Source organism: Contarinia nasturtii, unplaced genomic scaffold (genome assembly GCF_009176525.2).
Source record: "Contarinia nasturtii isolate CC-2019 unplaced genomic scaffold, AAFC_CNas_1.1 Cnas_scaffold_5501, whole genome shotgun sequence".
NCBI lineage: Eukaryota > Metazoa > Arthropoda > Insecta > Diptera > Cecidomyiidae > Contarinia > Contarinia nasturtii.
The window spans coordinates 1-11140 of record NW_022202772.1 but is presented as its reverse complement, the minus strand read 5'-3'; the positions used below and the strand labels follow the sequence as shown (position 1 = coordinate 11140).

General features: G+C 33.0%; 4 protein-coding genes across 5 annotated transcripts; 1 reads left to right on the top strand and 3 right to left on the bottom strand.

Annotated features, from left to right (window-relative positions):
• The first annotated feature begins 6 nt into the window (after positions 1-6).
• On the top strand, positions 7-2635 carry LOC116351462 (atlastin-like). Its single transcript, XM_031783563.1, has 8 exons — positions 7-539; positions 599-754; positions 820-948; positions 1012-1164; positions 1231-1464; positions 1535-1657; positions 1933-2082; positions 2294-2635. The coding sequence occupies exons 1-8, from the start codon at positions 30-32 to the stop codon at positions 2423-2425; spliced, it is 1587 nt and encodes a 528-aa protein (XP_031639423.1). The 5' UTR covers positions 7-29; the 3' UTR covers positions 2426-2635.
• Positions 2502-4530, bottom strand: LOC116351463. 2 transcript variants are annotated; one of them, XM_031783564.1, is made up of 2 exons: positions 4421-4530; positions 2502-4083 (listed from the first exon to the last, which is right to left on the bottom strand). In XM_031783564.1, exons 1-2 carry the CDS (start codon positions 4455-4457, stop codon positions 2612-2614), a joined length of 1509 nt encoding a protein of 502 aa, XP_031639424.1. In that variant the 5' UTR covers positions 4458-4530; the 3' UTR covers positions 2502-2611. The 2 variants fall into 2 exon arrangements, with proteins under 2 accessions (XP_031639424.1, XP_031639425.1); XM_031783565.1 differs by lacking the exon at positions 4421-4530 and adding an exon at positions 4225-4268.
• Positions 4531-5801: 1271 nt separating this feature from the next.
• LOC116351461 (homeobox protein Hox-B1-like) lies at positions 5802-6493 on the bottom strand. Its single transcript, XM_031783562.1, has 2 exons — positions 6458-6493; positions 5802-6347 (listed from the first exon to the last, which is right to left on the bottom strand). Exons 1-2 carry the CDS (start codon positions 6491-6493, stop codon positions 5802-5804), a joined length of 582 nt encoding a protein of 193 aa, XP_031639422.1.
• A 2965-nt stretch (positions 6494-9458) lies between these two features.
• LOC116351464 (BTB/POZ domain-containing protein 3-like) lies at positions 9459-11055 on the bottom strand. The gene is made up of 2 exons (XM_031783566.1): positions 10979-11055; positions 9459-10898 (listed from the first exon to the last, which is right to left on the bottom strand). Exon 2 carries the CDS (start codon positions 10831-10833, stop codon positions 10024-10026), a length of 810 nt encoding a protein of 269 aa, XP_031639426.1. The 5' UTR covers positions 10834-10898; positions 10979-11055; the 3' UTR covers positions 9459-10023.
• Positions 11056-11140: the final 85 nt, after the last annotated feature.

Sequence of the window (11140 nt, the reverse complement as noted above, 5' to 3'; positions counted from 1 at the left end):
TGCTGTCTTCGGTGCAAATCTTCAATTTGATGCATAACATTCAAGAAGGCGACCTACAACATTTGCAGTTATTCACGGAATATGGTCGACTCGTTTTGGAGCAAACAAATAAAAAACCATTTCAATATTTAGTGTTTCTCGTTCGCGATTGGCAATATGCCTATGAAATCGATTATGGCATGTACGGACATGAGGTTATTGATGATATTTTGGCAAAAGATGACGAACAAACAGCTGAAATGCGCGAACTGAGAAAACAAATTAATTCAAGTTTTGATGAAATCGGTGCATTTTTAATGCCACATCCAGGTTTTGCTGTAACACAACAACCTAATTTTACCGGCAATTTAAAAGAAATTCATCCCGATTTTATTAAATACACGAAAGAATTGACACTATCCATTTTTGCACCCGAAAATCTGGTTGTAAAAAAAATCAATGGGCATGAAGTGCGCGCCAGAGATTTGATTCCATATTTACAGTCGTACTTGCATTTATTCAATGGACAAACACTACCCGAACCAAAAACCGTTTTAATGGTATGTGTTTTTGTTTTATCTGATGAAAACAATTCAAAAACAAATTAATTCAATTCTAGGCAACAAGAGAAATCAACCTCTTAATTCTGTCCAATGAGTGCATACATTTTTACATTGATTACATGCAAAAATCACTCAATGCAACGCAATCATATTTTAGTGGAAATGAACTCAAAGAACTCCATCGAAGTGCGAAAAATAAGGCAATTGAACTGGTTTGAAAACATTGAAATAACTAATGAACATGAATTATGTCATTTCTTCTGATGTTTATGCTCAGTTTCAGACAAAATCAAAGTTTGGGACAAATGAACTCATATTGGACCATCAAAAACGAATTGAAATTGATATTGAAGACAAATTCAACATATTTCATCTTGAAAATGATAAAATGTATCGAAATTACATTGTAAGTAACATATTAACTCGCAAACAAAATGGTCAAATATAAATTTTCTATGAAAAATTGTAGGAAACGGCGAAGCTTTTCAACGAAAAAATGGTCAACACAATAAAAGCAAAAACTTACAGTCAAATTATCGATAGAATCAATACAAAACTAAATTTGAGCGATTTTGAGCTTCTCAGTTCGTTTGAAGAGTTAAAAAATACTGCTTTGAAACGGGTACGGTGTGACAATCATTTTCAATTTAAAATGTTTTTATTTAATTGAAAATGTATACTTTTGCAGTTCAATGACGAAAAGCTGGGCGATCATGATATTTTTAAAATTTTTCGTGAAAAACTTGAATATGATTTGAATCATTTACGGTTATTACTTGAGCAAATGTTGATATTTAGTGAACATTCAATGGAATCGTACGTTAGTTGTATGCAAAAATCAATCAAACAAATCCAAACTTATTTCAATGAAACCGAATTCACACAACTTCACCAGAGCACCAAAAATCACTCAATGTACCAGGTATGTGGAAATATTATATTCGAAAAAAATATATTGTGTTTGTATTTTTGTTTGCTTGCTTTTATCATAGTTTCAGGAAAAATTTGGCTGTGATGACTTGGCGTCATCGATGCAACGTAGATTTCAGACTAATATTGGAAAGGAATTTTTATTTTTCAAACAGCAAAATGAAATAAAACGGGTAGAGTTCATTGTAAGTGTTCAAATTGATCTATTTCTTGGTGATGATTACTTTTACATCAGAAAGCTTTTATCAAAATCATTTAGACAAAATTGCCCACTTTGAGGTCAAAATGTTGCCATTTTATCATTCGAACTATAAATCTAACATTCATTTCGTAATACACGAACAAAGGAAATAATGAGTAATTAATGACTAAAAGTATTCTAAAAGCGATCTATCTTTGGTAAAACGACAATATGTGGTAGAAATATCAGAAACTTATATGTAACTTGTATTTATGCTAGAAAAAAGCCAATGCGCACAATGAAAGATTAATTCAAGAAATCAAAGCGGTGATTGAAGAGGGGGCTCAAGCCGAAATCCTACGAACACATTTGAACGAATATGATTTGAATGGTTTGTTCCTTGGAATGAAAGACGTTGGACTTGAAATGGTAACATATAAAGCAAAATCTCAATGGATTTCAAACATTTATATGAAAAAATTAAGTTTTTGACACATTTTGATGTAATTTCATAAATTCAATTGCACGAAAAAAGATTTTTTTTTTCAGAAATTCAATTGTTTTTGTCACATGTTTTTGAAATCCGGGGAGAATATAACATACCTTTGAATTGAATAAAACTTATATGTTTTTTTTGCAGTTTGATGCTCAAAAGATATGTGATGGTGACATCTCAAAAATATTTCGTGAAAAACTAAAGCAAGATTTGAGTAAATTATGGAACACACTTACCCAAAGGAATAGAAGACGCAACACAATCCGTGTTGGGTAAAGATACTTTATCTGACTTTTTCCAGACACTTTTCCAAAATATCTCATCTTATCTAAACAAATCGAAAGAATTTTCGTTAATTCGAAGTATAAACATTTTTATTTCAATAAAAAATTAAAATCATCCATTACAATTTAATATGAGAGAATCAAATTAAGTTCTTTATGTAATATTTTGAAATAATAATTAAAAATGTTGTTTCCATTCGTACGAGTCGCTTCTTTTAACTTCAATCAAACTTAAATCTGTGACTCCGTTGGTGGTTGTCCATTTCGTTTTCTCGAATACCTTATCTCGTACATAAATCGTTACTTTTCGGGCACCAAATAATTGTTCACGTTGCAGGTTCAATGTTCGTAATTTAAGCGCATCTACTCTAGAATCGAATCCATCTTTGTGTAAAAGTTTGATCTTTTTCAACTGAGTTGATTTTCGAATGAATGGCAAGATGTCATCAAAGCTTGCGTTGACCATATAAAGACGTTGCAAATTAGTTAGTTCATTCGCCAGCATTTCCATGGGATTGACTGCAATGTAATTGGCTGACTGTGCAATGGTCATTTCTTTATTGTATTCCAAAATCACCAACTCTTTTACACTCACGGGGAGTGTTTGATTGGCATAGTCGAACAATTTGATGCACAATTTATCGAGATTCTTGGTCGAAGCGGCCAAAACATTGATTTCTTCATCCACACTCGCTACGTACAAATGTAATCTTTTGTAAAATCCTTGATCGTAAAGTTCATTGATTAGATTGAAAATCAATTGCATACTTGGTCCATCACTTCCGATCGGATGAACGAACTTCACTTCCAAGATGTGCAATGCCTTTTCCGAATTTCGAAATGCGTGTCGATTATGCCACAAACAATTTGCGCTCGTTGAAAATGTGCTGATACTTTTATTGAGCTCAAGGAAGGAGTTGAGCTCATTAATGACCAATTCATTTTTTGGAATCAATTCAAAATGTTCAAGTTTGGGAAAACGTTGAAATAACCATCGAGACTTTCCATTTCGTGCGCAGTAGATTTGATCCAACTCCGAATTCGTCACGTACAGTCTCTTTAATTTTATGCAAAATTTCAATATACCTTCGTAGATGTCATTCGAATTGCAGTAATAAATGTCCAAAGTTTCGATTTTTGCGAGCATTTTTGAGAAGCAATTGAAGAACATAGGGGCTATGGTGGTATTGTTTATACTAACACTGTTGATCGAGACAAATTCTTCAATGTACGGTTTAATGTTTCTCAACGGTGAAAGATAAGAATGGACATTTATTGTTGTGATGAATTGATTGAAGCCAGATATTTTGGTTTTTTCGAAATTTCCGAAAATATTGAAAGTTTCACCAAAGACATCGTTATTTGAAAAATCCGTATGAATACCATCACGACCGCTGATTATTTGTAGCGCTGAATAATTCTGCTTGAAATATTCGCCGGTCACTTTGTTCATTCGTTTGCATGTTTGACCGAATGAATGCAAGTCTTTTAAGTTCAAATACTCAAAAATTTCGTCGAAACAATCGATGCTCAACTTAAATATTTTCGGTGGTGATTCCACATTTGATGGGCCAGAGCCGGCAGTGAAAATACCATTTTGGTCGTCCGGTTGGGATAACTTTTGCATTTTTTCTTGATGACTCATACTCACTAATGATGAAATAATCAAAGACAAGAGAAAAAAAACAATGATAAACCATATTTTATATAAACCAATGATAATTTGAAAGAGCCCACAAATACTGAATCAATAATAATATTTACATGATATGCCACAAATAATTTTCTTACAAGTAAAAAAAGCACAAATGAAAGAGTAAATTGAAAAAAAGCAATTACGTGGCTGCTATGTTGTGAATAAACACAATAATGAAAAATTCCGAGATATTATGACAACATTTGCTGTTGTCAGCTAAAAAACATAGAATGACAGTAAGTCTTACTGAGTGCGATAATTGACAATTTTTTGATAGTTTTCAGTTTTTACCTTTTTTTAAATGAATTTTGCTATGGAAAATGCCCATTTGGATCTTTGTTGCTTGCGATAAATCACTATCTAAAATACAGTTTTGTCTGTGCGCAATTACAATGCGCTTATATAGCGAATACATAGCTTTAAGTGGTGAGAATGGATCTGTCAGTATATGTATAAGAGACACACACACACACAGTAAAAATATTTAAATGCATGCATAAGAAATTTGAAATTAATATGACAGAGAATGTCAATTCCCCGTTTTAACTTCTCCTCTGTTATCAATGACATTTCGTTGGAAATAACGTCAACCAAGTTGCAACGCAATGGAATGTAAACAAAAGAGCGAATCAGCTGTATACTTTCCATTAAATTTGCTAAAAAATACACTGCATTGAGTATCAAAACAAATCTTTCCAATAGACAAAAAGATTTTGAATCGACGGTTTAGTTTTTTTGGAAAATTGAATAGAACTATTTGATTTGGATCAAATTCGGTTATGGTGGGGGGCATTCTATATAGTGTAAAATGCAAAAATGATAAGAATTTAAATTATTTATAGCGTCGTCCTTCGCATGCGAATGTAGGTAGCAGTTTATACATCACAGCGAACAAGAATGCATGCATTGAGCAAAACTCTGTAATTATGTTTTAAATGAATATGCCGCTAAACTGTATAAAAGATAAATTGTTAACGCCATTAAAGTACTTTTCAACATGGAGTTTATTTTTTAAGAATTTTATACATTTATTATACATTATAAATTTTCGTTAGGATTATTTTTGTGACTGAATTTGTACTTAAATATTTAGTTAGTTTTACCTGAACTTATTACCTGATTTTTCAAAAATGGCACATCGTACGATTGTAATATTCGTTATTATTACGTTGTCCATTTTTGAGCATGATGAATAGCGTGTTTCTTTTAAAACAGAGATGAAGTTTTATGGATGATAATTTGAAATTGAAAACATGAATCGTTTACGTAATTAGGTCTGATCAGAGCTTTTTTCGAGAAAAATTAGTATTTTCGGCGAAATTGCACTTAAGGTAAAACAAATCAGGCAATATGCAAAACAATTTCTCTTGGTTGTGATCGTTTATTGATTTTTTTGTTATTTAAATTTGAATAAGTTTTACCAACTTCTTCATTACATTTACCAACTTTTCGAAACCACAGATGACGCTAGCCCATGAATTTGGTGAATGTAATGAAGCAGTTGGTAAAACTTATTCTCTTTTGAAAAATATGCCTCAGAGATGTCAAAAATGGTAAATTTAATTCGTTGTTGGTTGATTTTATATTAAAAAATTGAATTAAAAATACCACATTTTTCTCTCTGTGTACTCTTCGACTTTCCCTACAGCTGTCCAATATGTTCATTGTTGACTTATGGTGATGTTGCCCATCCAATGTCGCTGATAAAAGTATTGTATTCGTCCGTATCTCCGACGAAATCCGGATATATACTTACATCGAATGTTTGTTTTGTATATTCACAAAACTCACAAGGCTCACAGTAATTCATCATACACACGGATGCTGTTTTGGATGCATCGACAGCAACTTCATCCGCTGATGCTTCCACCGAATTCGATTGTGAACTAGTTGAAGCTTGAGATGCTTTGACCGAATTTGATTGTGAACTAGTTGAAGCTTCAGTCATCGCAGCTCTCTCTCTTTTCTTCTTAGCACTACGTCTATTGTTGTACCAGACAACAACCACTCTCACATCTAATTTCAGGGACTGTGCTAATTCCGCTTGGCCTGGTCTCCGCAAAGAACTATTTTCAGCAAACTTCTCTTGGAGTTCGAAAATTTGAAATGGAGTAAATTTAGTGCGAGTCCGTTTCGGTCGACCTCCACGACCAAGTGGTACATCAGGGATACGATCAGTTGATTCTTCTCCATCTATTTGAGCGTAGTTTCGATTTTGCTGAAATTTAAGAGAAAACAACATCAATTGGTGGTTATTAAATAGAACTATTTATATTGAGGAAAATATATTTTTGAAATTAAAAAAAAAAAAACACTTTTAATACATACCGGATTTGAAACGTGAGAAGCGTTCATCTGAGCCATGTTTTCCCTTTTGTTTAGTTTAAAGATAGAAAATTCAATTATTTTTTGAAAAGCACTGTACCGAAAATATGCTAGTGATTTAGTTTGATGCGATGATTTATTCGAAAGAGTAGACTTTTTTGAGCAATGGTGATGTTTTTAGTAAATTTTTCTTCTATTCAATGTGGTGTTGAGTGATCGAAAGAACCAAAACGAATGACTCCATATTCAAAGATACCGCATATTTATACATGGTATACATCAAATTGAGGCTATCTCATTAAGCATATGGAGTAATTAGTATTACCAACTATGATCTATCCAATGAGAGGCGTCTCATCATTGACATTTTTTAGCTCTGGCAATTCTCAAATATATGCATCTACATTATAAGAATGAAATGTCATTCTTTTGTCCGTAACTACAGTTTTCAACCAACCTGAACGACATTTTTCACACTTATAGTTTGGATCAGTAATGTGCGAGCAAAATTTTTCAGGCGGGTTGATTTTTCAGGCAAATCGAAATAATTTTCTTGGCGAAAAACCATAGCAAATCGAAAGAATTTCTCATCATTTCACAAAGTAACCGATTGGTCGTCTAAATTAGTCAATGAATTTTTGAGCAGCACCCAAACCCTATCCGTAAGTCTGTCAAGCGATAAGTTGACAAATTGGACAAATAAATTGAGTGAGTAAATTTAATAATCTCAAATTTTTTATTCAGAATGGATATAGTTCAGTATTAACACCCAGCGGCATCTCTTGATGTATCCAAAACGCACAGCACACATTATGCATATAGAAATAGCAACCTACCATGCTACAAATATGAATTTTTTAAATTTTTGCACACAAATTTGATACGAACTAATTTGAAGGTTTGTCTGGAAGATAAGTGATATGGCCTAGGTGCTTTCACGTTTTGGATGAAAGTTGCATATTATCGTTTCATATTGGCATATCGGAGATATATCGTCATATCTGTTCAATATGATATTCGTGTAAAGCGTGAGTTTTTTTCATCACAATATATACCGATAAATACAGTTATATAGAAACATGCCGATATTTGCTAATACACTTGTATATAAAGAAAGTGACGAGAGAAAGACGAATTCAAAGCGTTTTGACACTGGCAATACTTGAGATACGACATAAGTTATGTCACATAACCTTGAACATGGTCATTTTCATTTGATTTTTACATTCAAAAAGAAAAGATTTCATTTATCATGTTGGCCAATAAAATTTGGAGAAAAAAAAAACGATGAATAACCTCTGTAGACCTTTATGACAGTTCAGTGAAATGTTAAATCACAAAGATAGTTGAGAAAAGTGGATGAAAATGGCGAATTCGATATGGCAACACAACAACTCAACGGTATATCGGCAAAATATTTGTTCAGAGAAATGAAACGACAACAACAATAGCACACATTTTTTGTTGGCAACATTTCCACTCTAGATCGCTACGACATTGGTGTTTTTAGTTTGAACAACATCATCTAGTAAGCTCAAATTTGCATGGTAAGATTATATAGAATCGAAAGTACGTACAAAAAGAATGCGTAAAACCATCAATGTACATTGGGTGGTTTTTTTAGTAATTTTTCGGAATTTGTTGGGCAAATAGTTTTTTTGCGTCTATTAGACGTCAGAAACAACATACCGGTAATTTTTGGTTTTCGTCTCACCAGTAGGTAGCGCAAGAGCTATCTTGATTCCATGATGGATCCCTTGGACCACTAGATTTTGTGAAAATATAAAAACACCTTTTCTCAATCACATCGGTTTGAAATGAAGAGTAATCATCATTTATGACCAGAATTTAGGTTCTGGTGAAGTTTCAAGCGATTTGGATGAAAATAGAACAGTTTTTACCTAAAATTTCCGAAATTCCAAAAATCAGAGAATGTATATACTAAATTGATGTGTATTGAAGCTGGAATGCTTTCCAACCAAAAATAATTGATTATAGCTTTGATATACAGTCGTTTGGATGTTCCATATAGGTCGGTCGAAGACTGATATTTTTATTGAACATTGGGAAATGTAGAAATATGGTCGAATCGGGTCGAATGGTCACTTTTTGGTCGTTTTACCTTCACAAGTTACATAAATTTACTTCCCGTATTCCAATCACCGAATTTGCCCATTTTTAGCTTACAAACAATTTCCATGCCATTTAAAAGCATTCTAACTTCATTGTCACATTTCCATACTGACCGATGTGAAGCTATATTTTCACCTCACAGTTCAAAATGTACCATTTTTCAAAAAACCAAATTTGACATCACATTGCTTTGAAATCATTATTTTTCGACTAGAATCGAAAGAATTCCATGATATATCAAAGATATAGTCGTTTAAATTGTTTTAAGTTGTTATTCAAATGTGAAGATGAATCATTTTTTTGTATTTGCATTAGGTGAAAAATTGCGTTATATGGGATCCCAGCATGGATCCCAGTGATACTTATGAGTTATCCAAAAATTGAAACAATTTGCGTTTAGATTACGTTTAAACGACTATATCTTTGATATATCATCGAGTTCGAATTGCAAAGTATTTCTTTGGAGAAAACACAGCTAAAATATGAATTTCATCATTTCACAACAATAATAAATTAAAAGTTGTACGAAAAGTCATTGGAACGAAGGAGAAACACTAGACAAATATGATCAATTCATATGAAGTTGTCTACATTGAGGTCATATCAGACAATCGACATTGAAATCAATTCAAATTAAAATTTCGTTGGAACGAAGTCGTCTGTTTACTTTTAACGACTTTTGAATAAAATATTCATTCATTTTAATTGTTTTTCCCATAATGTCAACTTCAAGACAGTCAAGAACACTGCTAAAAAATGCTACTCAAGAAGAACACAATAATTTGATTTTTTTTATTCATATTTTATTATTCTGTAAATGACAAATTCAATAAATTCTTTTTTCTTCGGATTTACTTTATATAAAATTGTATCGATGTATGTAAGTTCAGTTACGTTTTGTGAATTTCTGTTTATGTTGACATGTGGATGATTTCATTCGATTGGAATTTTCCTGGAAATGACTTAAATTTTATTGAAAATCAAACCACGTACTAGCCCCCGGGCTTCATCAGACTTCGATACAGTCGGATCGTTGTAAAACTTTATAACGATATCAGAATCTAATTGTGATTCGGTTTTCATTTGTATGCCAGTACAATAGTTGGTTAATGGAGTTTGCTCGAAGCGGATTTCGTACAAAATTCCAGGTTTGATGAAAATGGGCTTGGTCAAAAATATGTCGGAGCGTTTATTTGTTTGCAAAGCAACTTTTTTACTATGGAGAACGATTTCATCACCAGATTCCTTTGGATCGGACATTTGAACGATTGTCATTTTCGATGGAAACTCTTCTTCAAGAGTACTGTATTTGTTGTTTTCAAAAACGTTTACACGAGTACAAGTGATCATTTTTAAAAGCAATGGTTCATTGACTGAGAATCTGGTTGTTTCAATATTTTTAATGAAATATGGTCCCCTCACGAATGTATTTGAAATCACGCGTGAGTATGTGATTTCACCTGTGTTGTTGCATTCAATTGAACAATTTCTCGATATTCGTCTAACGTGAAAAGACCACCATATAAAGGATCGAGAGCAGCAAAATTTTCAAATGTCATCGAACGATAGCGAATTTTAAAAAATAGTTCACCCAAATGAGTTTGAACAATTTCTCTTGTCAATTCATTCTCTCCGCTGGCTTTTTTTACCCACTCAATAATCGCTTTGAATACTTCCACTTCGGAACAAGACAATGAGTCCATTCCCAAAATGTGACCCAACACTTCTTTGCTGCATTCCAGAAAACTGGTCGAAGAAAAAACAGCCTTTGTATTTTCGGCGATCATTAGTTCGCAGTATCGTATCAAATCATCTTGATGGTGGAGAACGGCAAGCGCATAGCACCAACAAACGTTGTTTTCAGTGATTGTTCGTCGCAGGAATTTGGTGCATGTATCCATACATTCAGTTACGTTGTATTTGTCACCGAGATACAAAACCTTGGCAATATTATCCATCGTTAATTTTGCCCGTGTCAAATAAAAGAATTGCAAAAATTCTTCGAATTCAGCGACTGTGGCGTCTGTAATTACAACGTCGACTTTATCTTTCCATGAATCGCTGAACATTGCTCGGAAAACATCGCTAACGCTGCCGAGAAGCAATTTGTGGACGGGAATGCGTTCATCTTTTCCATCGGCTGACTTACAAATAAAGTGAAAATCGGCCGTCTCTTCGTTCAAATACAACTGTTCACCAACTGATGAAATACCTTTGATTGCGTAGTCGTTCGATGTGTTTGACATGACTGCCGAAATTCCTTTTATTGAAACCAAATTTTATTGTTCACTCGCTGAAAGGACGAGCTAATCTGAAATACAAGAGAAACCAATAAATAATCACTCAGTTTGTGACTCATTTCTTCTTCTTCTTCTACTCTCAATTTCTTACATTCGATCAAAAATTTTATGTGATACCAAAATGTTTCAGATTAAATGTCGCTGATGTGGCCCACTCAATAATTCTGACTGAGAAAATATAAAAGAACTTAGTTAGTTGAAAAATGTTGAAAAGTAAATAAAAGTTCACTGCTTAAAATGTACTTGTTTTGCT

Bases quoted from the DNA above. Each gene is read 5' to 3' on its own strand.
- LOC116351462 (XM_031783563.1), top strand. From the start codon at position 30: ATGCATAACATTCAAGAAGGCGACCTACAACATTTGCAGTTATTCACG. The intron at 949-1,011 runs GTAAGTAACATA...GAAAAATTGTAG, and splicing joins AAATGTATCGAAATTACATT to GAAACGGCGAAGCTTTTCAA. The intron at 1,165-1,230 runs GTACGGTGTGAC...ATACTTTTGCAG, and splicing joins AAAATACTGCTTTGAAACGG to TTCAATGACGAAAAGCTGGG.
- LOC116351463 (XM_031783564.1), bottom strand. From the start codon at position 4,457: ATGGGCATTTTCCATAGCAAAATTCATTTAAAAAAAG. The intron at 4,084-4,420 runs GTAAAAACTGAA...TTTCATCATTAG, and splicing joins CAAAATTCATTTAAAAAAAG to TGAGTATGAGTCATCAAGAA.
- LOC116351461 (XM_031783562.1), bottom strand. From the start codon at position 6,493: ATGGCTCAGATGAACGCTTCTCACGTTTCAAATCCG. The intron at 6,348-6,457 runs GTATGTATTAAA...CTTAAATTTCAG, and splicing joins CTTCTCACGTTTCAAATCCG to CAAAATCGAAACTACGCTCA.
- LOC116351464 (XM_031783566.1), bottom strand. From the start codon at position 10,833: ATGTCAAACACATCGAACGACTACGCAATCAAAGGTATTTCATCAGTT.